Below are 26547 nucleotides of genomic sequence, written 5' to 3'. Positions count from 1 at the left end.
AACATACAGGAAAGAATAACAAAAGAGGTAAAATCACCTGGAATCCTCCTCAGAGGTAACCACTCCTTATATGCCCATAGAATCCCAAATTAACAATGCTGTTTTACTAACTACTCTTGAGGTTAAAAAAAAAAAAAATAAGTCCTGTTCTGCTTCTCTTTATTTCCAGAGAGGCCAAGTCATTTTTCCATTTCATATATGGTAGCTCTCCTCTACCAGCAAAACCCTTTTCTGAAACAGAGATTTCCCTCTGGGTCTCTTTCCTCGGAAGCAAGTTCTCTGCCAGGAACCATGTTACTAAAAGGGGTCCCAAGGTTGCCAGTCAGCTGGGTGCCTCTCACCGACCACCTCACCTGTCCCAACTACAGGGCCAAGGTGATGTCACTGCCTTTGCAGATTGAATTTAGTTCTGCTGGGGGATGACTTCAGAGCTACTATTCCAATGGCCAGGCTTCTTTTGATACTGAATGACCTATATAAAGAGGAGCTATATTTATATAATAATAACATCCATGCGTGTGTTGTACTTTTGGAATCTGTTTCTTTATTGCTATCTATCATACAAGGTTAACTGTTTAACAACAATTAGATTTCATCACAGTGCATTTAGGTAGGTCCTAATCAGTAACAATAAAAGTTTACTAAGGACAGTAAACTTTATAGATACATTTCCTAAAGGTGTATTTCCTTTTCAACTGAGGTTAAATATTAAACATCATTACCATTCCCTAGATTTATCAGCCTTGGTCTGAGAATACTTGCTTTCGTTATATTTAAACTTAAGAGTCTTTAATACTTGTGTTAATAACACATAACAGCATCCTCTTTAAGTAAGGTTAACAAGAGGATTTCAAAAATAAAGTAGAGTTTGATATGTTTTGAGGATTTTCATACACAATGTAATTATTTGCTTTAGTACTGGGAGTTGCAAAGATGACTTAATGCATAGACTTACCTCGGAAGAACTCCTTGTCCAGCACAGAAGTATCCCACGGAGGCACACTGCTTCCCTCCCTCATGCCTGCTGGCCTGGGGACAAACGCACTGCCCGCTGGTCGGTTTTCCAGAGGTGAATTGTATCGTTTTGCCTGCTAATTTAAAATAGAAAATGCAAAATTATTTCTGGAACTTCTGTAGACAGAATACTCACATATTCCCACAAACATTTTCATTGCTTAAAAGTACCACTCTAAGGACTGCCATCAGTTTTTCTAACATTTGTTCCTCAACTTACTAGTGTTTTGTTGTTTCTGTCATTTTCAAGTGATCACCAACTTCTCCTTACCTATGTCAATTCTTTTTACCATGAGTCTTCAGGCAAGATATTGACTCTTTCTCTGCCAAAGACTCCTACAAACTTAGACAGCACTACACAAACCTTAGGGAAATTCCTCAAAAACAGGAAAGAAATTGAACTCTTTTAAGTTGGGAGTATTTTTTTTTTTTAAGTATTACAAATAGTAGTACACATGTCTCCTTTTTCCCCCCACTGATCTTCCCCTGGCTTCCCCCCCCCTCCACCCCGCACATGCCCTCACCCTACCCCGCCAGTGTCTTGCATCCATTGGTTAGGCTTATATGCATGTATACAAGTCCTATGGTTGATCTCTTATCTCCCCTCCCCCCTCCAACCCTCCCAGCCTTCCTCCTGTTGTTTGACAGTCTGTTCGATGCTTCTCTGCCTCTGTCTCCATGGCCCCAATGGCTAGAAGTTTAGATTTCTTAACACTACCTATTCTATCAAGAGGTGGTTAGCTGAAGCTTGAAGTGGACCTTAAGATCTGTGAACTTCCCTTTTCTCCACATCCTTGTGCACTGCTGGTGGGAATGCAGATTGGTGCAGCCACTGTGGAAAACAGTATGGAGTTACCTCAAAAAATTAAAAATGGAACCCTGGCCAGTGTTGCTCAGTGGTTAAAGTGTTGGTCCTTGCACCGAAGGGTCACAAGTTTAATTCCTGGTCAAGGGCATGTACCTGGGTTTCAGGTCTGATCCCCAGCCCAGGTCGGGGCGTGTGTGGGAGGCAACCAATCGATGTGTCTCTCTCACATTGGTCTTCCTTTCTCTCTCTCTCCCCCTCCCCCTCTTTCTCCCTCCCTCCCTCTCTCCCTTCCACACTCTCTCTCAAACTCAATGGGAAAATATCCTCAGGTGAGGATTAACAAAAAATAATAAAAATAAAATAAAAATGGAGCTGCCTTGTGACTCAGTGATTACATTTCTGGGAATTTATCCAAAAGAACCCAAAACACTAATTTGAAAGGATATATGCAATGGTAAGATATGTACACATATAATACCTTAATAAAAAAAATTGAAAATAAAAGAAAAGAAAGGATATATGTACCCCTATGTTCTTTTCAGTGTTATTTACAAAAGCCAAGATTTGTAGATGAGTGGATAAAACAGCTGTGATACATTTACACAATGGAATACTACTCTGCTATAAAAAGGAAGAAAATGTTACCCTTTGCGACAGCACGGATGGAACTGGAGAGCATTATGCTAAGTGAAATAAGCCAGTCAGAGAAAGACAAGTACCATATATATATGATTTTACTCATATGTGGAATCTAATGAACAAACTGAACTACCAAGCAAAATAGAGACAGACTCAGAGAAAGCTGGCAGACAGCTCTGGTGGTGGTGGTGGTGGTGGATCAGATGGGGGGAAGGAGGAGGGATTGAGCAAAAAAGAAAAAAGAGAACTCACAGACATGGACAACAGTGTGGTGATTTCTGGGGTGGGAGGTGGGGCAGGAGGTTGGGCGGAGGTGGCGGAGGGCACAGAGGGGACAAATGGTGACGGGAAAAATAAAATTAAAAAAAAAATTTGTGAACTTGCCCAGGCCTGTGTATCTCAGTAGTTCTCACATCAATGTAGGGATGTTTCTCTCTCTTTCTCTCTAAAAATCAATAAACTATTCTTCTTTTTTTAAAGAACTTGATGTATGTGGGAGGAAAAGTGCTTTTATCCAAAGAGTTCACATAGAATGGCAGACCCTATCAGAAAGACACAAGATGCTGATTGGTAGTTTGGAAACACAGGTGCTGAAAAGTATGACCTTGTAAATTTTTTCAAAAATCATTGCTAGCTTTACGGGATTTAGGAGAATGATGTAGAGCTAAAGTTTGTTTTCTTTACTAGCAAATGTTTATTTTGATTTCATTAAACCCATCACTGCCCTACTTTCAAGCTTAATTTGTCCTCATAACCTTAGGGGAATTATGCACTCCCACACCTTCACTTTCTTGTGCCAAAACTTCATTTGCATTTCCTCTGTCAAACTGGCTCTGTCACTCCAGACTCCACCTTAGCTAATCCTGCACCCACCCCTGAACCATTCCAGTGTCTTTGTTCTCAGTCCCCTCTGCTACCCAGTCCTTGCTTCTTGAATCCCTTTCCCAAGTTTCCCCTTTCCATTTGATGCTCATTATTACATTTCATCTCACTCCGAATGCCTAAGCACAAATCTTGAATCTCTCCAAAACTCCAACTTCTCTCCTTCTCCAGCACAGGTCTGTCCAGTTCTAAAGCTCAGGTTCCCTTAATCCCTACATTCCTCACAATCTAGTATTTTCACTCCCGCCTGTTTTCTTTCTCAAGATCTAGGTCAGTTATTATAGAAGCCCTGCCCAAATTTCATTGACTTGTGGCATTCAGTTCTATGGGAAAGCCATAACTGAATGCAGACAAGGAAGATTTATTAATAAGAAACAATCCAATCATAACATGTTGGTCATTGCATATAATTTAACACACTAGTATAAAATTCAGAAGTAAACAAATGTTAGAAGCAAAACGTAACTAGTGAGATACCAACTGTAGGTAATAAAACCAGAAGCTAATCATTTGAGAAATCAGATCAGTTACAGCTAAATTCTTTTCTCTGTAAAATGCAGCAAGACATTGTTCTCTTTTGTGCCCTTTCTACTGTCTCTCAAGTCTTCATTTGTGCTAATAACAATTAGTCATGCATCGTGTAAGTCCATTCTTCCCAATCTGCAGTCTGGTAGTTGGTACAGACTAGGAACATCTGATTAAGAGAACAGCAAGCATCATTGTCTCTCGTACATTTTAAAAATATATATTTTTATTGATTTCAGAGAGGAAGAAGAGGGAGAGATAGAAACATCAATGATGAGAGAGAATCATTAATCAGTTGCCTCCTGCACCCCCCACACTGGAGATCAAGCCTGCAACCCGGGCATGTGCCCTGACAAGGAATTGAACCATGACCTCCTGGTTCATATCCATAGGTTGATGCTTAACCACTGAGGCATGCCGGCTGGGCATCTCAGCCATTTTAACACCCACATAAATTTCAGATTTCCTCTACGTAGACCAGAGTACACTCTTGTGGCCTCCTGGATCACAACCCTTTATAATGAAAATACATATTAAAATGAAAATGTAGGAACTGAGGGCTCAGGTAAAAAGATGACCCCCTTCAAGCTGGGAAGGATTACTAGCACCTAGAGACCTTGCATATAACCTCCTTGGGCTATATGTCTGCCAGATCCTCTACTTCAAGACCAACTCTGCTCACCCAACATGTTAAGAATGCTTCAAACACAGAGAGATCTAAACTATATGAATAAGATAAAATATGGAGAATTTACTTACACTCAACTTTAATTCTGCAAGAATTTTTTTCCAGTGACGAGACTTAAAAAAGTAACTGCTAGTCAGTGGTAGGTATCAGGCATAGAGAAGACTGAACTCTACCAGTGCCCTAGGGACCCCTTTTGCTTAAGCTGTACGTGAGATATTATTATTAGTCGCAACAGCAACTATACACTATTCTAGGCAATGTGCCTAGGGCTTCAGATGGATTACTTTATTTCATTATTTTAACAACTCTACGCAGTTGGTACTATTATTTTTCCCACTTTGAGAAAAGTGTGTTTGCAAGAAGTCAGGTTATTTGCTTCAGGTCACGGGTGGCGGGAAGGATTCGTTTTCAGGCTGTCGGATTATGGAGCCCAGGCTGAATCATCTCTCACTACTTTTTTATTAGTTTACCAGTGTACTGTACCCTAGTGGTAGGCATCTTCTGAGGCCACGCACAGGTCTCAGAGCTGCTGGACGGCACCTGGAATTTCTCGATACCCAGAGCAGAGGTAACGAACTCCAGGCCCAAAGCACACGGATCCTGTCAGGGCTCAATTTTGGCCTCAGAATTCCCCACCCCTCCCAAAATAATGTTCCATGCCATGAGGCTGCCATAAAAAAGAAAGTGTATGTTCCATTCCTGGCCTAGAAGATGAGGTTGAAACACCTCTACGCAGCAAAATTGTGCCCAAATCATTTCCCAGCTTTTGATTTAAGCCTTTCCCTCCCCAACTCTCTTCAAGGGCCCTGTGCTCTGAGCGCACCACACAGTTCTCTAAATTGCTGCCCACTTCTTCCTCAGCCTCCACGTCTCTGCTCCTGGCCTTCGCTCTTTCTCTTCTTCTCCTGGAAAATATCAGCTCACCCTTCAGAGTCTAGTTCTTGGTCTCCGTGAGCCCTTCTCCAATTGTCCCAGGAAGAATGAATGACCACAGTATATTTGTATGCGCCTCTGGTATGATAGCTATTATGTCATAGCAAAGTCGTTTACATTCTCAGCAACTCTGATATTTGATAACATTACTCCTAAATTCATTTTTCAATACACTTTCAAAATAACCTATCTCATTTGATCCTTAGAACAAATTTGTGAATGAGGTAAGGATTATCATTCCCATTTTGCAGATGAACAAACTGAGTCTTGGGTAAGTGATATGAATAATAATGGTAGCACTGGCTACTCACACTCACTGGATCTGATCCCTAACCCTGTTCTTTTCCACTCTGTTGCTTTTACTAATGTACATATCTTCAATTAGATGGTAAACTCTCTGAAGACAGGAACTTTGCTTTAAACATTCCATGCCCTCCATGCACACCATTATGAACTGATTTACAATATGCCAAGGTAGAAAATTACATTTATAAAATTTCCAGTACACATTATTATAGAAATTGAGATGCTGAATATTTATAACATTAGGATTCAGAAAATCATGCCTGAGGTGAGAAAGTGTAATGGTTAAACACATGAGCTCCATAGAGATCCAAATCCTGGTTCTGCCCCTTAATAGCTGTATAACTTTGGGCAAGTTATCACACCTTTCTGTACCTTAGTTTTCTTTTTTTGGTAAAATGGGAAAAAATTATAACAACAGCAGCAGCAAAACCCCACCTCACAAGATGAAATAAATTAATATACTGAGTGGACATATTATTATGATCTCTGAATGCATAATAATCTGGCCACTCAGTGTATATCCTACATCCTCCTATCCTATATAATAAAAGGCTAATATGCAAATTGTCCCCTCGACCAGGAGTTCAACCAGCAGGCAGACTGGCCAACTGCCCATGTCCCCTCCCCCTGGCCAGGCTGGCCGGACCCCACCCATGCACGAATTCATGCACTGGGCCTCTAACATGTGTGTGTATATATATATATATATATATATATATATATTCACACTGAGTGGCCAGATTATTATGTGTTCAGAGATCATAATAATCTGGTCACTCAGTGTAGTTGTAGAACAACTTGGAATGGTGTCCCGTGCTTAGTAAGATCGTATTGTTAGTCATTACTACTCTCCTGTGGTTTCAGAAGATTTCCTGGAGCACTAACAATGAGCTAGAAAAATGTCCCACAGGGGTAGAGGCCAGAGTCTCAAAATGCCGGCTTTTAGGATCTCAGTTACATTCTCAAACATGGTGAATCACATGTGAGCAACATGAGGCCTTTTAAGCAACCCCAATGCACTCTACTGATATTTGCAATTCTGACATGACGAGACAAACAAACCTGTCACAGAGTAACCTTAAACTATCTGAGAACTTCCTGGAGCAGACAAACCTGCAGAACAGCTGTTGGAGCAGAAGTCTAAGCTCACTGATGTTATCAAATGCCTTGGTAAAGTCAACAAAGTCATTTTTCAAGATGTTCCTGAATTTGTTCCGTGTCTGCTTTCCGGCAAAGGTCAAATTCACCAATGCACTCTGTGGCTTAAAACCACCACTCATTCATTTCTTCTTTCAATTTCTGAGTGCTCAGGTTGTGCCAGGCCTGGGCATACACAGGTGGGCAGACAGTCCTGGCTGCAAGGAGCCCACACTGGCCCAGAGTGGTAAGTCCATAGGATCCCAGAGCTGGCATATTTCCTGACAGTAGGCCCCGCCAAAATTTGTTCAGATTTGAGGAGTGATCAAGTGGCCAAGGCCTTATGTTTTGTTTCTATTCTCATTGATGGTGACTTGGATTTCGCACCTGTAAGGAGATGGAGCTCAACTGACAGCAACTGCTCTTTAAGGAACATTTGGCGATTTCTGGAGATATTTAAAAAAAAATAGTTTTGTTGATGATTTAGAAAGAGAGGAAGGGAGAGGAAGAGAGAGAGAAACATTGATATGAGAGAGAAACATCCATCGACTATCTCCTGCACGAGGGAATTGAGCCCAAAACCCGAGCATGTGCCCTGACTGGGAATTGGACTGGCAACCTTTTGGTGCACAGGACGATGCCCAATCAACTGAGCCACACTAGCCAGGTCTGGAGACATTTTGATTATCACAATTGAGTGGAGAACCATGAACATCTAGTAGGTAGAAGCCAGGGATACTACTAAACATCCTACAATACACAGGACAACCCCCAACAGAGAATTATCCAGCCCCAAATGGCAATAGTAGGGAGGTTGAGAGAAACTCTGAGCTGCATGTCTCTTAATTTCTCTGTTTTCTCAAACGTTTCTTTTAAACCGAAGCAAAATGTTTAATAGCAGCTTTCTTCTCTTTTGAGTGGAAGGTTATCTAATAATGTAGTACAATCCTATATAATAAAAGCCTAATATGCTAAGTGTCCAGTCAACTTGTTGGCTGTTCAACCAATCAAAGTGTAATATGCTAATGATATGCTAAGGCCACTCAACCGCTCACTATGACGTGCATTGACCACCGGGGGGCAGATGCTCCAACCTGTAGGTTAGCTTGCTGCTGGGGTCCGGCCGATGGGGACTGAGCGAGATGGGCCGGACACACCTTGGAGCCCACCCGTGGTGCCTCCCCGGCTGGCCAACCTCCCATGTCCCTCCCTGGCCCCGATCGTGCACTGATGGGTCCCTTGGCCTGCCCTCTTGCAATCCAGGGGATGTCAGAGAGCCGGTTTTGGCCCAATCCCGCAGGCCAGGCCTCTAGTCTATAAAATACCAGAATCCTCTTTGCACCATTCCTGCCAGGTTGCCAACCAAGTGATGGGAAGTTCATTACCTTAAACCTTAGCAAGAATCCCTCTAGCATCAACAGCCAACTTCCAGTTTCCTGGAGCCTTAAGGGGATAGGGCTTCCATGAATAAATAATGGAAACCTACATATCCTACAAAACCTTTGTTTTAGACCAGGGGTGGGGAACCTTTTTTCTGCCAAGGGCCATTTGGATATTTATAACATCATTCTGGGGCCATACAAAATTATCAACTTAAAAATGAGCCTGCTATATTTGGTCAAACATTAAATTACCCCTAATGGCTTGGCAGGGCCAGACCAAATGCTTTTGTGGGCCTTATACACCCTACAGGCTGGACGGTCCCTACCCAATTTTAGACAGTAGTTTTATTATTTTACCCCTCCTACTTCTTATAAAAGTTATTAACTGGGTGGGATCAACAATCAGTGGTGCGAGTTGCATTATTTTCCCAGTTATGACCTTTTATATCGACACGCTATGAGCAGGGAAAGGGTTCAATGCAAGCAGCAATCGAGAGTGCCAAAGAAAAAAATCTATTAATCGTCAGATTGGGTTTTCAAATCATGAGAATTCCAAATTGGCTCTATGGTTTTATAACTTCTAGGCAGTTGCATTTCTTTTTACATTCCTCATCTGCTTCCGAGGCCATGGCTCTCAGATGGGAGAGGTCAGTGAGCTTGAGCACTTCTCTCCAAGGAAGAGCGGGAACACAGAAGCATCCTGGAGCAGGCTCTGCCTCTTAGGGAGCAAAGCTCTGTGCGTGCCTCCTCAGTCCACTGCTCCTCCGTTAAAGGAGAGTCTGCAGGGAGTGAGCACCCGGGGCTCATATGCAAACAGGGCTTGGGGGGCTGACACAGCTGTAGGCATTATTAACTTCTGCCTGGGAGTTCCAGAGACCCAGCATTTCTAATCCTGACTCTACCACTGACCGGTGACCTTGAGCATGATCTTTACATTCTCTAAACCTTAGTTTTTTCATCTTTAAAATGGGGACTTGACACAGTTCCTCTGGGGGTGAACTGAAATGATCTTTGAGTATGGCAGCTGGTGCTGGTGTCCTGGTAGGGGCTCAAGCATATGAAGGAGAGAGACAGGGTTCAGTGTCATCCAGAAAGAAGGAACGAAGCAGCATTACTCTGAAGGAAAAGGGGGGCTCACTTTGTTTTTAAAGGACCTCTGTTTATATGCATTCCTCACCAGAATTCTACCCCATGCTTTTTGCAAAAACAAACAAGCAAACGAACAAAAACAAGAGAGAGAGGTATGAATACTAAGACCACAACGAATTGAAGAATACCTCTACCTCCTCCTGCACTCTTAGGTCTCCTCCAAAATACTCATTCTTTCACCTCCAAACCACACGAGTTACACAGAAAGTCACAGGCATGTGTAGAACCAAAGTGAAGACCATGAACAAACAAGAAAGAGAAGACATACAGCTTTTCAATCTTGTAAGCATAGGAGCACACAGGTAGATTTCCACCTAAGCCCTTGGTGGAGAGTCATGTTGGGACAGTACCCTCCTCTGAGCTTGTTCGGGCCAAATGCATCCCTCTGTTCAGTGGCTTCCTCTCGGAATACGAATGATGATCTTACCCAAAAAAGATCCAGCCCAGACCCACCTAGGTTTGCAAAAGTGGCGGTGATGCCTCTTGCCTCTTCCTCCGCCCACCGCCTTAGCCCTGTACGGGAGGGACACGTGGTAAAATATGGGAGATGCCACTGGTGGTGCGAGTGGACACCCAGTGGCCTCGCTCCTTCTTGGCAGAGCCTGCTTTGTGAGCATGTCAGAGCCAGAGCCAATGAAAAACCAACCACGCATGGAAAACTCTGAGCTCTCTAGGAGAAATCTAAGTTTCCCAAGTAATTTTAAGTTGAGCCAAAGAGAATTCTATTTAAATAGGTAGCCAACCAGGGATTACATTAGTTCCGAATTCCTTTCGTTTCCAGCTACTTACCACAGCAGTTCCCCTCACAGGCCCAGGAGGTCCCGCATGGCCGTCACACCTGTGGAAAGAATTTGAAATAATTTCTTTGAAGAAGCGCCTCACTTTTTACCGGGAGGAAAATCAACAGCCGTCTGCCATTATACCTTGTCATCTGGAGAAGATATATTTCCACTGCTCTGTAGATTTCTTAGTTAGTGCATTGTTGAAAAAAGTTTCAGAAATCTTTTCCTATGATTGCTTAGGGTGGATGTTTTTACATCTTTGCCACTCAGGGAGTCGAGAAGAAATTACATAATAGTGGGTCTGTATTTGGACACAGCATGAACATAATAGCAACATGGTTACATTTGTTGAGTGCTTAGCATATGGGCAGGCAGTGCTCTCGCAGATGCTCATAGTCACTCATTTACATACATCCTTCTCATGAAGTGGATACTGTGTCTACTCCCCTTTCACAGGCCAGGAGATGGAGGTACAGAGAAGGTAGGAGACACTGCCCCAGCTCTCTATCAGTGATTTTCAACCTTTTTCATCTCATGGCACCCGTAAACTAATTACTAGCATTCTGTGGTACACCAAAAATAGATTTTTGGCCGATCTGACCGAAAATAGGTATAATTTTGATTCATTCACACAGGACAGCTATTGTGTTGGCTGTTGTGGTAAAAAGAAATTTATTTTTTATTGATTTCAGAGAGGAAGGGAGAGGGAGAGATAGAAACATCAATGATGAGAGCGAATCATTAACAGGCTGCCTCCTGCACGCCCCCTACTGGGGGTTGAGTCCACAACCCGGGCATGTGCCCTGACTAGGAATCGAACCGTGACCTCCTGGTTCATAGGTTGACACTCAACCACTGAGCCACACCAGCCAGGCCGTTGTCATTTTTTATTTGACAATCTATGGGGAAAGAGGTCAGTGCCCCTGACTAAATAGTCAGGTATTGCATGTTATAAAAATTCTTGGGGCACACTGGTTGAAAATCACTGCTCTATATTAATAATACTTATAAGTTAAATACTGTTTTTACTTTAATTCTTCCTTTCGCAACAGCCTTACTGAGCCTGCCTGGCTCCTACCTGCTTGGCACTATTTTGAGTGCTTTGGAGGAAACACAGCCCACTGCCACAGGGACCCTGCTCTCTGGGAGCATTTACTAGTATAAGAGTGAAGATGAGATACCTAAAGAGCCCAAACACAAGCCAAGATGCGGTAAGGACATTAGAGAGATGTTGGTAAAATGCGTTGAAAATGCAGAGGGGCCAGGGAGCACTTCCTGGGATGAGCAGGGAAGGGCACAGGGAGAAGATGAGGGCTAAACTGGTAGGAGAGGCAAAGGGCAGCCGGAGCAAAGGCCTGCAGATGGGAAAGAGCAAGGGAGGCTGGGGATGGGCAACTAATTCAAATATTCAGGAGCCGGAGAACCTGCCAGATTGCTAAACCATTTTCCAGAGCCCTGAGGGGCTGCAGCCTTCCCGTGCACCCACACAGCTCCACACGCTCCCCAGCTCCCCAGGCCCCAGTCTGATTGAAAACGAGGGATGCAAATGAGGGCAGGGGGCAGGAGTCAGTGTCTGAGAGTGGCAGGTGGAGAAGGTGCGACTTTAGAGGGTGCCTGGAGCACCACTGGGACAGAGCGCCATGGAGGAGTTTCAGGATGCAGGCTCCCCGAGGGTGTGCAAAACTGCGTGCGGTTGTGGATTTAGGCCGCAGGGGACAGGACTCAGCTGGCTTGGAGGCCCAGAGTCTCTGCACCCACACCCAGGCCCTCCTAACAGTTATGTTTCTGATGTGAAATGGCTTCTGTTCACAGAGGAAATAAAAGCAACAGTGGTATCATGAAAGCTATGGAGGCAAAATCCTCTGGACTTAGTGATTTCAAGGGATACAAAGCTACCTCATCTTCTGCACTTATTCTCAAATCCTACTGATGCCACGTCTTCAAGATCTCTCACTTATATCCCCATTTCTCCGACTCCACTCATTCTTGTATCAAACTCCCACAGTTTCTCTCCTGGACTCCTCTCCATCCTTTCTTTCCTATCACTAGAGAAATCTGTCTAAAAAAATGCAAATATAATCTTGATAAGTATCAATTTCCTACTTATAGTCTTATAAGGTATAATCCAACATCTTAACTAGGCTTTTCTTTCATTTGCTGAGTCCCCTAAAAAGCCCCCATCCTTCTCTGGGTACCTGTATGCTAGACTTACTAAATGTATTCTTCCTCCATAAAATATTCTCTCTTGTCTCTATCCCTTTGCAGATACCATTCAGAGATCCCCATTCAGTGGATATTTCTCCATTGACTTTTAGAGAGAGTGGAAGGGAGGAGGAAGAGAGAGAGAGAGAGAGAGAGAGAGAGAGAGAGAGAGAGAGAGAGACATCGATGTGAGAAAGACACATAGATCGATTGCCTCCTGCATGTGCACTGACCAGGGCATCAAGCCTGCATCCAAGGTATGTGCCCTTGACCGGAATCAAACCCAGGACTTTCAATCCATGGGCTGACGCTCTATCCACTGAGCCAAACTGGTTAGGGCTCAAGTACATTCTTTAAAAAAATATTATTTCCTAACTAAAGCCCTGGGTCCTTTCCCCCAAGTATTGGTGGGCACGCTCTGTTACCGCCCACGGGAGACCTCCACCTGGGTGAACACAGGCAGTTCAGACCCTGCGTGTCTCCTTCCACACCCACTCCATCCTGTCTCATGGGCAGGCAGATCCTGTTGATTCAAACTCAGAAATCCTTCTCAAAACCATCCCCATCTCTACATCTCCCTGTCTTTTCCCTCATTAAGATATTTATCATCTTTTGCCTTGACTATTGCAATAGTCCCTTAACTGTTCTTCTGTCTCCAGGTTTTGCTCTAATCCAGTGGTTCTCAACCTTCCTAATGCCGCGACCCTTTAATACAGTTCCTCATGTTGTGGTGACCCCCAACCATAAAATTATTTTCGTTGCTACTTCATAACTGTAATTTTGCTACTGTTATGAATCATAATGTAAATATCTGTGTTTTCCGATGGTCTTAGGCGACCCTGCTAGCGGTTCTCAACCTGTGGGTCACGATTGCTGTAGAGCCTAAGACCATCGGAAAACACAGATGGGTGATTTATATCTGCTACATATGCATATATACATAAAATAAAGAAACATATATAACATATATATTAAGAAAAAGAATGGTATTATTTTAAAACGTGACTTATGGCTCCCCGCTGTCTACAGCATTAATCAAGTCCAAACTCCTTAGCACTGCACATGTGAGTCCCTGTGTTCTGGACTCTGCCATCCTCTCCCACCCCATCTCCTATCAGTCTCACCTTACACGGGGTCACTGAACTTCAGTGGCCCAGATGATTGCCTTTTCCAGTCTCCGGATCTTTGCTGTGTCATTCTTTCTGCCTGGTGCAACATCCCAACTCTTAATTGCTTAGCTCAGTCCTCTGCGTCCTTCTAAAATTGGCTCTCTTCTTCCAGGAAGCCCTCTGGACCCTCCAGTCTGAGCTAAGTGCTTCTCCTATGTGTCCTCATGGCAGGAATGCTATGCATCCACCATAGCACTCACCCTAGTCTACCATAGTCGTCAGTACACCGGGCTGCCACCCAGGTCGCAGGGAGGACAGAAGGTAACCCTGTGTGAATTCTAAAGGGCATCCCTTCCTCAAGATCCTTACTGTCATTTGCCAGAAAGCTGCCATAATAAATCCACGAATCCACGATGATCCTGCTGTGCCTGGCACTTCCTGGAGAACATGATGTGGTGCACCTCCTGCCCAGCCAGATGCAGTAATCTGGTGTTCCCTATTAGATGACAAAGTCCCCCGGGCAGAGACTGGCCTTATTTTCACGACTTGATCTCTAACACTAAACATAGTATCGGATCCAGAGTAGGGCTTTGGTAAAAGCTTGATAAATGAGGGAGAAACTATCGCCTTGGCTGCTGGCCCCCACACCAAGAACTCTGACAGCCCTTAGCACAGAGGGAGGAGGAAGCTATACTGCTATGGTTCCCAACCCTGAATGAACATCCAAACGTCCTGCAGAATTAAAAATAAACTATAACTAAAAATAAACATCCCTGCGCCCTACTTCAGACCTTCTTAATCAGCATCTGAAGGTTGGGGACTGATTATCTGTCATTATTTCTTTTTTATTTTTGTTAATCCTCACCTGAGGATATTCCTCCCCCCCCCCCCCCACACTGCTTTTTCAGAGAGTGGAAGGGAGGGAGGGAGGGGGAGAGAGAGAGCAACATCAACGTGAGAGAGACACATGGACTGGTTGCCTCCTGCATGCGCCCGACGGGGTGGGGTGGGGTGGGGAGTGAACCTGCAACCCAGGTACATGCCCTTGACCAGGCAGACGCTCTAAGCAGCCAGGGCCGCCTTTAATTTTAAATTGCTGATAAGATTATGGTACTGATCAATCAGATCAACTGGGAACCGCTGGCCACCCAGGATGAAATCCAAGGCCACTCCGCTTGTCTTGCTTCTCCCTGCTGTCTCCACACCCGCTGTTCATCTGTGGACCCCACCCCTGGTGTGGAGCACTTCCAAAGAAGGAGCTCCTTACTCTCACTTCCTCAGTCTGGGTGTCTCAGACGTCTGTGCTCCCTGAAAGCACAGGCACTCCACTGGGGCCGGGGAAGAGAGCACAGTAGGACATTTGTAGGGCACGAAAGAGAAAATAAAGGTACAACCAACCAGAATCTAGGAACATACAAATCTGCCTTTAAATTTTTCCAAAATAGGACTTAAACTTTTTGCTTATATAAATGGAGGCTGCAGCTGGACTGCCTAAGCTGTGTACACCTATGGGTCAGGCAAATTTGGGCATGTCTGAGGAGTGGCTGGCTGGATCCACCAAAACTCTGCATCTCAAGGGGGAAAAAATGATCCTAAAGGAACAGGGTAGCAGGCATGCTTACACTCACTCCAGGATACCAGTTATCACTCACTAAGGAGGGAGTGCTTACTATATGCCCAGCACTGTGATGGTCCTGGAAGGAAAGAAGTGATCTTAACCTTAATTGTACATGAGCCTATGAACTAATTCTTTTATTTGCACTTTGCCTAGCCCTTGGGATTACAACAGAGGAAAGAGAAGGGGGCCAAAGTCCATATCCCTAAGCGCGCCATAACGGGCTGGTGGCACATGGCTGCACAGCCCTGAGAATGTGTGTGGACATGAAGTCATGGCCCCCTTGAGGGAGCGACTTTGTTTGGAGTATGTTGGAGCGTGAAACAGGGAAGCACATACACCACCTACTCATGGTGGGGAGGGCCCCACTGCAACCCCCTGGGGTCTGGAGTGAGAAAGGAACAGCTGTAGGTGCTCCCGGCAGCCATGCATTTGTAAGCTCCTGACATGCACTGTGGGTGACCTGCCAAACTCCGTGGGAGGAATCTGGGGGGCAATGGAGTGACGGAAACTTTGTGGTGGGGGATGAGCACTGTATGTCACAGGCACTAGGTTCCCCATAGCAAGACGAGAAAATACGACTTACAAGGAAATGCTGGGGGAAAGATACATGTAAAACATGCAGACTTTTCTCAAATACATTGGCTAGCAGTAAATAAAACATGAATGGAAAATATTTTTCTTTTATCCTGGGGTTGGCGGTCACAGAGGGTGCTGTATGACCATTTCATATAGGATTACGATAATAATGGAATAATATAGGAAGTGCATGGGTTTTGGAGGAGAAACTAGTGCTATTGGAAGCAGAAATGACAGAACTTTTTGCCTTCTTATCAATTCCTGAGGTCACTGTGTTCCCATGATTTCTCATGCACTGACAATAGGAAATCAAAGCTTCAAAATACCATTGCTTTTATTGGCTGGGCCTTTCTAGAAAGAACACGCATATCTGGTGAAATGATGAAGTCCACCCCCCATGGGGAGAGTTACCCACTACCCAGTGTCATTTCTCAGTTAAGCCATGCCTTGAAAGAGGAAAAGAAATTTCTCTGACATGCAACTCTTTTAGGGCTGAGCAGAAGGCTGGATTCTGTCTAGAGAGGCTGGTTCTCCTGTGATTTGCAAAATCCTATAAACTGCTTTGCTGACTTGTTCTCCAGAGCAATGAGTGTGACAAAGTCAAACCTTGATGACTTCAGCAAGAAAAAACCGGCCGCGAATGACTGCACGTCCCCGGGGCCCTGTGCCAGTTCCTCGGCTGCACTCAGAGGCCAGGAGCAGCTCCCAAGCCAGAGTCTGTATTTTGGGGGTCGATGTTGCATTTCGAGAGATCAGAACTGCCAAAGAGAGTTCAGTTCTACTTAAGGGTAAAGAGCCCCTTGGAACTGATATTCCCACCATAGGTAAACACTTCCTTAACCGTACACATTCAGGATTTATATCCAAATAGTTTTTCCAACTGATATTTAAAAATAAGAAGGACATATTTTTACATTTTATCTCTGAAACCTCTTAGGAGCAAAAACAGTGCTTTCATGACCTTTGCACCAGCATAACTAACAAATATTTATTCCCAATTATGTTTTGAAAGTAAAACATATTTAAAGATAAATTCTGAAAACTGCTAAGCACACGTGTACACTTAAATATGATGAAATCTGCTTAATTTCTGCACGCTGTGCTACATGTTTCAGTTCATCTGGTTAAAAAAAAGCTACACGTCATTTCGGTGTATGAGAAGGATGGTGGCTAAACAGACTTTTGCAGGAGTTTCAGTTTTCTTTTCAGTTCGGTGTATAACAAAGACACATGCCACCCAGAATGAAGATCATAGATCTTTTATCTTCTTTGATCCCTTTTTCCAGTAACTTGCAATGTGAGCTTGGAAATAACTTGTCCATAGAGCTAACAGGTTTTTCAACTTTTCCTGGCTTGCTAACGTTAGGTTGTTCAGCGATATATAACTCTGCCTCAAAAGAAAATCACTTAAAACACAGATTACATCACAAGTCCCAGCTACAGTACACATTAGGAGGATTTCTTTTCTCCTTAAAAGAAATGTTAGCTCCTAAAGAAATACTCCTCCATTTTAATTTCCCAAATGAGAGAATTACCGATGTTTCAAACAGTTTTTACAAAACAAAACAAAACAACAACAAATCAACTCACCTCTTTGAAAAGTACTTGCTTGTAAGTGACTCTGGTGGAGAGAGTCACGCAAATCTACATCCTGTTCAGCTCTTTATTATTTCATCAAAGACAAAAGAGCCTCTGGTGAAAGCTAGGAGCAAGAGCCTTCTGTCCACCCCAGAGGAGCGGACAGAACTGTCCCCCGAGTCCAGGAGCCTCATCACCCGCCACCAGCTGCGAGCTGCCTATTGTTTCTCTGCAAGAGTGACCTCTAACACCTTTTACCGAAGCACTGCAATCCACTCCTAAGGGTTGGACGCACACACGGAACACACCACGTGCCAAGCCAACACCTTAAGAGGGTGGGAAGCTCCTCAACCAGGAAGGCTTGCTGGAAATATGTAGCAGTCAGCTCAACTGCACAGAAGCAAGAAGTCTTGCTTGTTTTTCACAAAACAATCCGGCAATATGAGTCAAGTAGACCCGATTTATACGGATCTAAACCGGGAACCATCTGGGGCGGTGCCTCCACTGCTCCCAAAGCTTCCCCTCTTCACCTGAAGTTCACATTCTGGGCAACGGCATCACCACGGTTCCGATTGGCCCGGGTCTCTCTGGCCATCTCATTCATGCTCACTTCGTGCCCCATCTTTCTCTGCCACCGCAGACACACCTGACACACCTACTCCCCAAGGAAGAAGTCGTTTTGGTTAGAATCTATCTGCCGGACCGAGGCATAGACCAGGCATTCTATGGGAAAATTGTCAGTAATTAGTACCTGGGATGTGTGCAGCTGACTGGAAGTGGGATTTCAGGTGAGCCAAGTTTCATAAGGACTCTGTCCCTCTGCAAGCTAAGTCCTGTTTCCTGCGTTAGTATCTACATTTAAGTTCTGGGAGCAAACATTAGCTTTCTGAGCACACACAGGCTGCCGGCCTCCCGGATCAGGTAACGAATGAGCTGTCACATGACCTGAATTTGACTCACCCTTTCGGTCCCAGCGACTGAAGCTTTAAAGTGTCCTTCCTGGGTTTTCTGAAGGAGAACAGGGAAGCAAATGAGGATCTGAAGCTCAGCCGGGAGGGAACGGGTGTTGGAGTAGGTATGTTTTTAGATCTGGATGTTTGTAATTCCAGAGGATCTAAAAGAAAAATGTAAAAATTCTGTATCATTAAAAAACATCCAGGTAAATGAATCTCATGGAACTAAGGCCTTATTCTCTCTTCCCTCCTCCCTCTCTCTGGAGTCTGGAGGTGCAGCAGGCATCTCCACATGAAGACCCCAGGACCCGGAGGGGAGTCCTGTGCCTCTGATGGTTCTGCCGAGTGGAGAAGATCCATGTGCACCTCGGACCGCGGTGCCATGGATACCTCCCGGCACCAGCCCTGTGAATTTACTCAACCTGTCTTCCCCATGGCTATCTAAAACCCAAGGTGAGGTGGCCCGCTGGTTTGGCTCAGTGGATAGAGCGTCGGCCTGCGGACTGAAGGGTCCCAGTTCAATTCCAGTCAAGGGCACATTCCTCCCTGGTCGGGGCTTGTGCAGGAGGCAACCCATCAATGGGTTTCTCTCACGTCGATATCTGTCTTGCCCCCTCTCTTCCATTCTCTCTAAAAATCAATGGGAAAATGTCCTCCGGTGAGGATTAAATTAAATAAATAAATAAGGTTAGGTGTTGGGACCTCATTCAGTTCTCATGTGGCTCTTAACCACCCTGTCCTTCAGAAATTTTTTATTTTAGTATTTTAAAACATCATGATAGATACAATGTAATTTTCATATCAAAGAGATGGAAGGGAAAGGAAATTAAGCCATTTAAAGTAAAGAACCTCTCTCTATATATTGCTACATATATGGTTTATATGTACATATGCATGCAATATAAATATGTAGAATATAGTATATGTATAGATAACATATAGCTTTACATATGAGTACTAAAAATTCTAAGGCAACATGAACACATACAGAGTCATTTATGCTCATTTAGTACACCATCTTTTGGGCATGCTGAGTTTATAAATATTAGAGGAATTCAAGGTAAGGAGAAAGTCACCACAGTATATGAAAGGTTCAGAATTGGGGTCGCGCACCTATGACATGAGGCTATAATGTATCAAAAGCGATTTTATTTCTGACACCTGGGTGCAGGTGGGCTGAGACCGAGAAAGGCATCAGGGAAGAGAGCAGGGAGAGAGAGGTTTTTATTCATTTTTGCTGGCTGCGGGCCGCTCTGCTGACATAGGGTCTGGTCCGTCCTTGGTTCCTCCTATGCCAGGTGTCTTCTGGTTATCTGAGCTATGCTGTGCTCAAGGCTGCAAGCTTTCTGCAAGATATCTGCTAAGCACAATAAGGTTTTCTCTGCTCTGTTTTATTCTCTTTAACCCTTTCAGTATATATGGGGTTAATCTAAATATCTGAAATGTGGGTATTTTTAGATGTATTTGTTTATTATGGGAGTTATAAAATATTGTCAATACGTAAGTGTAGAATTATTGTTACATGTTTTCTGATGTTACTAATGTTAGTCACATATAAGCAAAAGTTGTCCATGTGACTATCAGTAGAAAGATACTTTATACTGTTATAGTACATATTTTATAACTTCTAATGCACTTTGTTATTCTCATTATAGTTCTGTGAAAGGTTTTATTATCCTTATATACAGGTTTTTAAAAAGTGATTGGTGAAGGTAAGTGACATGCTGGTAGTCACATAGTTAGACTGTCCACAGAAGATGTTCATTGGAGCTCACAGGGCTTGAGTTACCAAAGTACCAGAAGGGTCGCAGCTCCTCTGCACCATCCCATCCTTCCCCACCTCTCCTCTGTCTCCTTCTCCTTCTGCATCATCACCACACTAACCTACGTGCTTACTGTGATCCAGCCTAGTACTTTATACATATAATTTTATTTAATTCTCACAACCACCCTGTGAGGTAAGAATTATCATACCCATTTAAAGATGAGAAAATTGAGGCTTATAGAGAATAAGTAACTTGAATAGAATCACATGGATTCTGATAGAATAGCGTATTGCCTGATTCTAATAACAGACACCCCAGACATTATAGTACATTTTCAATTTACTCTTTTCATTGTGTGTGTTATGACAGTTTTGTATGATATTATTTCAAAATAGTCCTAAAGATAAATGGGTTAAATTCAAGAGCCACTGAGCCATTATCTACAATACTGTGCCATAAGGAAAAACAAAAAACAAAAAACAAAACGAGATGTAAAATTTTTCTCACCATTTTCTGCCATCCCTTTCCTTAGCCTGTATGTAAGGGGTTGTTTTAACATTTGGCTAACATCTGTTTCATTGCAAAACTTTTTTCTTTGAATTTCTTCAAACCATTCACCAGTCACTCCTTGAAGCCATCTGATATCCCTCTTTGTCTTCTGGAGCTTGCTGAAATAAAGAAAAATATCAAATACACCTTTCAATTATTCACATCAAGGGTAAACTCATGTGAATGGGCTAAACTTTACCTAATGGAGACTCTACATAAACTATAAGTCTGGGGGGAAATTGGCTGTAGTCAGAATTTCCTTTTCATGATTGTGTGTATGTAGTATATGTATTAGTGTATTTTCCCAAATACACTAACAATCCTATATAATAGAAGCCTAATATGCTAAGTGTCTGATTGTCTGGTCAGCCACTCAACCAATCGAAGCATAATATGCTAATGATATGCTAAGGTTGCTCAACCGCTCACTATGATGTGCACTGACAACCAGGGGGCAGATGCTCTGACTGGTAGGTTAGCTTACTGGCTGGGGTCTGGCAGATTGGGACTGAGCGAAATGGGTCAGACACACTCTGGAGCCCTCTCACAGTCCCTCCCCGACTGGCCAACCTCCCGAGTCCCTCCCCAGCCCCGACTGTGCACCAGGGGGGCCCCTCAGCCTGGCCTGCACCCTCTTGCAATCCAGGCTGAGGGATCCCCGGCCCCTGCTGAGTGCACGAATTTTGTGCACCAGGCCTCTAGTTTACAAATTAAAAAAAAAGTTTTTGCTGGTAGTTAAAACAATCAAGTCCATGAGGACAACCTGTCTTGAACACCGTGCAAATGTGACTTAATATGCATTTGAATGACAGATTTTTTAATGACATGTTGAAACTAGAATATTCTAGTTCTGATTACTCATTCATTCATTCATTCATTCTTATTTATTGAGCAATATCCATGTACCAGTCCCTGTGTAGGCAATGGGGATTCAACAATGAATACAACAGATAGGGTATTTACTTGCCCATCCAGTGGTCAAAGGTAAAAGAAATTGCAGAAAAAAAATTGTTGAATGTAAGTGGTCTTAGATAATGGAATTCTTTAAACACAAAAACACAAAAGTAATGAATGAACACAGAGCTAATACTCAGGTAGTAAGAAGCCGTGTGATTTGAGAGAGCTGGAAAAGGAAGCCCAAGCACAAATGTGTTTGTCCCCCACTTTCAGAATACCAGAACTGAAATTCTATCATTATTTCTTCCTTCTCCTCTACCGTATTCTGCTTAGTCCTCTTTCAAATGAAAAGCTACTCTTAAGTTTTAATTTAATCATTGGTTGTAATAGGTTTTTTGTTTATTTATTTATTTTTTATATTGGTAAAGTGATGCAGGTCATTTCACTGGTCCCAACTTTTTTTTTTTGGTTTTCACAGAGAGGAAGGGAGAGGGATAGAGAACTAGAAACATCGATGAGAGAGAAACATCGACCAGCTGCCTCCTGCACGCCCCCTACTGGTGATGTGCCCGCAACCAATGTACATGCCCTCGACCGGAATCGAACCCGGGACCTTCCAGTCCGCAGACCGACGCTCTATCCACTGAGCCAAACCGGTTTCGGCTATTTTTTTGTTTTTAAATTACATTTGGCATACAATATTATATTAGCTTCAGGTGTACAACCTCGTGATTAGACATTTCTACAATTTACAAAGTAGTGATCACCCTGGTAAATCTAGTACCCATCTGATACTATACATAGTTATTACAATATTATTGTCTATATTTCCTAGGCTGTACTTTATATTCCTGTGACTATTCTGTAACTGCCCATTTGTACTTCTAAATCCCTTCACCTTTTTCAATCAACCGCTAACCCCTCTCCCATCTGACAACCATCAAAATTTTCTCTATATCTGGCCCTAGCTGGTTTGGCTCAGTGGGTAGAGTGTCGGCCTGAAGACTCAAGGGTCTCAGGTTCGATTCTGGTCAAGGGTATGTACCTTGGTTGCGGGCACATCCCCAGTAGGGAGTGTACAGGAGGCAGCTGATTAATGTTTCTCTCTCATTGATGTTTCTAACTCTCTATCCCTCTCCCTTCCTCTCTATAAAAAATCAATTAAAATATATTAAAAAATTTTTTCTCTATATCTGTAAGTCTGTTTCTATTCTGCTTGTTCATTTATTTTGTTTTTTATATTCCACATATAAGTGAAATCATCTGGCATTTGTCTTTCTCTGTCTGATTTATTTCACTTAATATAGTACCCTCTAAGCCCACCCATGTTGTTGCAGACAGCTACATTTCCTTTTTTTTTAATGGCTGAGTCATAGCCCATTGTATATATTCACCACTTCTTTATCCATTCATCTGTAATGGACACTTGGGTTGCTTCCATAGCTTGTCTATCCTATACAATAAAAGCCTCAGTGGTATCACACACAACATCATCACAAGATGGCCACCACAAGATGGCCACCCTCACGTCATCACAAGATGGCCACCACAAGACGGCCAGCAGAGGAGGGCAGTTGTGGGTGATCAGGCTGGCAGGGGAGCAGTTAGGCGTCAGTCAGGCAGGCGAGTGGTTAGGAGCCAGCAGTCCCGGATTGTGAGAGGGCAGTTGGACATCCCCTGAGGGGTCCCAGATTGGAGAGGGTGCAGGCCAGGCTGAGGGACACCTCCCCCCCCCCCCCCCCCGTGCATGAATTTTGTGCATCAGGCCTCTAGTTGTAAATAATGCTGCAATAAGCATATGGGTGTATTTTTTTGATGTAGTGTTTTGGATTTCTTTGGATAAATACCCAGAAGTAGAATTGCTGGGTTCTTCTTTGTCACTTCTTGTAACCTTTGTTTTAAAGTCTATTTTATCTGGCATCAGTATTGCTTCCCCATCTTTTTTGTTTTATTTTGTTTTCATTTTCATGAAATATACACTGAGTGGCCAGATTATTATGATCTCTGAATGCATAACAATCTGGCCACTCAGTGTATATCCTATATAATAAAAGGCTAATATGCAAATTGTCCCCTCGACCAGGAGTTCGACCAGCAGGAAGGCCAGCCAACTGCCCATGTCCCCTCCCCCTGGCCAGGCTGGCCGGACCCACCCATGCACAAATTCATGCACCAGGCCTCTAATATATATATATCCTATCTAATAATAGACAAATATGCAAATTGACCATACCTCCAACACACCCACAAGCCACGCCCACCATCCAATCAGAGCGAGTATGCAAATTAACCCAAACCAAGGTGGCTACAGCCACAGAGAGCAAGGTTTCCTAGGTAACAGAGGAAGCCAAGCTTTCTGCCTGCCCTTGCCAGGCCTAAGCCTCCACTCAAGCTACAAAGTTTCAATAATAGAAGGTAAACAAATTCAAACAAATGGCGGCAGAATGGAGCTTGAGAGAGCAGGCCAGGGTTGCCACCCACAACAGGGGAAGCAAAGCTTTCCGCACACCCTGGCCGGGCCCACCTGCTTAAGGCAACAAAGTTTCAATTATAACCCCAACAGAAATGGCTGCCGGCCTCGGAGGGAGCCCCAGGCTTGGCTCCGCTCCAGGCTACAAAGTTTCAATTGTAGAAGGAAAATAAATTCCAGATACCAGGGCCTCCGCTTGGGTTGCCAGGGGCGTGGCCGGCCTGAAAACCACCACAGGCCCCTCGCTCAGGCCTCCCCACACCCCAAGGGAACCCCCACCTGATCCGGGATGCCCTTCAGGGCAAACCAGCTGTCCCCCACCCCTGTACCAGGCCTCTATCCTATCTAATAAAAGAGTAATATGCAGATTGATCATCACTGCAACACACAATATAGCTGCCTCCATGTGGTCAAAGATCCTGCCCCCATGTGGACACAAGATGGCCACCACAAGATGGCCAGCAGGAGAGGGCAGTTGGGAGGCACCCGGCCTGCAAGGGAGGGCAGTTGAGAGGGACCAAGGCTGCAAGGGAGGGCAGTTGGAGGTGATCAACCCTGCAGGAGAGGGCAGTTAGGGGTGACTAGGCCAGCAGAGGAGGGAAGTTGGGGGCAAACAGGCTGGCAGCAGAGTGGTTAGGGGGTGATCAGGCTGGCAGGCAGAAGCGGTTAGGGGCAATCAGGAAGGCAGGCAGGCAAGCAGTTGGGAGCCAGCCATCCTGGATTGTGAGAGGGATGTCCGACTGCCCGTTTAGGGATCTGACTGCCCACGGGGATTGGGCCTAAACAGGCACTTGGACATCCCTCGAGGGGTCCCATATTGGAGAGGGTACAGGCTGGGCTGAGGGACAACCCCCCTCCGTGCACGAATTTCGTGCACCGGGCCTCTAGTATACACACACACACACACACACACACACACACACACACACACACACACACTGAGTGGCCAGATTATTATGCGTTCCGAGATCATAATAATCTGGCCACTCAGTGTATTTTTTCATCCATTTAATTTCAGTTTGTGTGTGTCTTTCAATCTGAAGTGAGGGTCTTGCAGACAGCATATGTAAGGGACTTGTTTTATTATCCATTCATTCACTGTATATCTTTTGATCGGAACATTTAATTCATTTGCATTTAAAGTAATTGTTGATAAGAGATGTATTTATTGCCATCTTACTATTCATATTTTTTATTGTTTTCTTCTTTTCTTTTTTCCCCCTTTTTTTGGTGCCCTTGACTGGGAATTGAACCCGTGACCCTAGGGTCTGTGGGCTGACACTCTAACCACTGAGAAAAACCAGCCAGGGCTCTTCTTTTTAAAAAATCCTCACTGGAGGATATGTGTTTGGGTTTTTTATTATTATTGATTTTCAGAGAGAGTGAGAGAGAGAGAGAGAGATTGATTGCCTCTCGCACATGCCCTGATGGGGGATTGAACCCACAATTTAGGTATGTGCCCTGACTGGAAACTGAACCTGCAACTTTTTGGTGTGTAGGACAACACTCCAACCAACTGAGCCACCAGGGCAGGGCTTTCTCCTTCTTCTTAAAGAAGACCCTTTAATAATTTTTGTAATACTGACTTGGTGGAGATGAACTCCTTTAGTTTTTTCTTGTCTGTGAAGCTGTTTTTTTTGTTTGTTTGTTAATCGTCACCCAAGGATATTTTTCCCAAGGTGATTTTTAGAGAGAGTGAAAGGGAAGGAGAGAGACAGAGAGAAACAATGATGTGAGAGAGACACATCAACTGTTTGCCTCCTGCATGTGCTCCAACCAGGGCTTGGGATCACGCCTACAACTGAGGTACGTACCCTTGACTGAAATCAAACCCAGGATCCTTCAGTCCATAGGTTAACACTCTGTCCAGCTAGGGCTGAAGCTCTTTATCTGACCTTCAATTCTAAATGATAGCTTTGCTGGGTCATCTTGGTTGCATGTCCTTGCTTTTCATCACTTTGAATATTTTGAATCCCTTCTGGCCTGCAAAGCTTCTGCTAAGAAATTAGCTGACCGTCTTATAGGAGCTGCCTTGTAGGTAACTAACTGCTTTCCTCTTACTTTTAGATTCTCTCTCTATCTTTAACCTTTGGGTTTTAATTATGATGTGTCTTGGTGTGGGCCCCTTTGGGTCCATCTTGTTTGGAACTCTCTGTGCTTCCTAGACTTGTATTTCTTATTTCCTTCATCAAGTTAAGGAAGTTTTATGTCATATTTTTTTTCAATTGGTTTTCAGTTTCTTGCTCTTTATCTTCTCCTTCTGGCACCCACCTGATGCAAATGTTGATATGCTTAAAGTTGTCCCAGATACTCCTTACACTATCCTCATTTTATTTTATTTTATTTTATTTTATTTTATTTTATTTTATTTTTTTCTGTTTTGATTGGGTGTTTTCTGCTTCCTTATTTGCCAAATCGCTGATTTAATTCCCTGCTTCTTCTAGTCTACTGCTAATTCCCTATAATTTAGTCTTCATTTCAGTATTCTTTATTTCTGACTAGTTCTTTTTATGGCTTTCATATCCTTTTTTATGCTATTGACATTCGCACTAAGTTCCTTGATAACCATTGGGACTTGTTTCTT

General features: G+C 43.7%; 1 protein-coding gene across 6 annotated transcripts in view; it reads right to left on the bottom strand.

Annotated features, from left to right (window-relative positions):
* Positions 1 to 26547, bottom strand: part of EXPH5 (exophilin 5) — a 74754-nt gene that overhangs the window by 11298 nt on the left and 36909 nt on the right. The window contains exons 2-5 of one of the 6 annotated variants that reach the window (XM_079787342.1): positions 20555 to 20715; positions 18289 to 18442; positions 10253 to 10301; positions 956 to 1091 (exon numbers count right to left, since the gene is read on the bottom strand). In XM_079787342.1, the coding sequence (XP_079643468.1) occupies positions 956 to 1091; positions 10253 to 10301; positions 18289 to 18442; positions 20555 to 20715 (500 nt within the window). Of the gene's footprint in view, positions 1 to 955; positions 1092 to 10252; positions 10302 to 13571; positions 14460 to 17340; positions 18054 to 18079; positions 18219 to 18288; positions 18443 to 20554; positions 20716 to 26547 lie in introns of those variants that run through there. The other 5 variants (XM_079787343.1, XM_079787344.1, XM_079787345.1 and 2 more) reach the window with 5 other exon arrangements.

This window comes from Cnephaeus nilssonii (genome assembly GCF_951640355.1).
Source record: "Cnephaeus nilssonii genome assembly, chromosome: 13".
Taxonomy (NCBI): Eukaryota; Metazoa; Chordata; class Mammalia; order Chiroptera; family Vespertilionidae; genus Cnephaeus; species Cnephaeus nilssonii.
The sequence above is the reverse complement of the archived record's forward strand: the minus strand, read 5'-3'. Positions and strand labels throughout refer to the sequence as shown.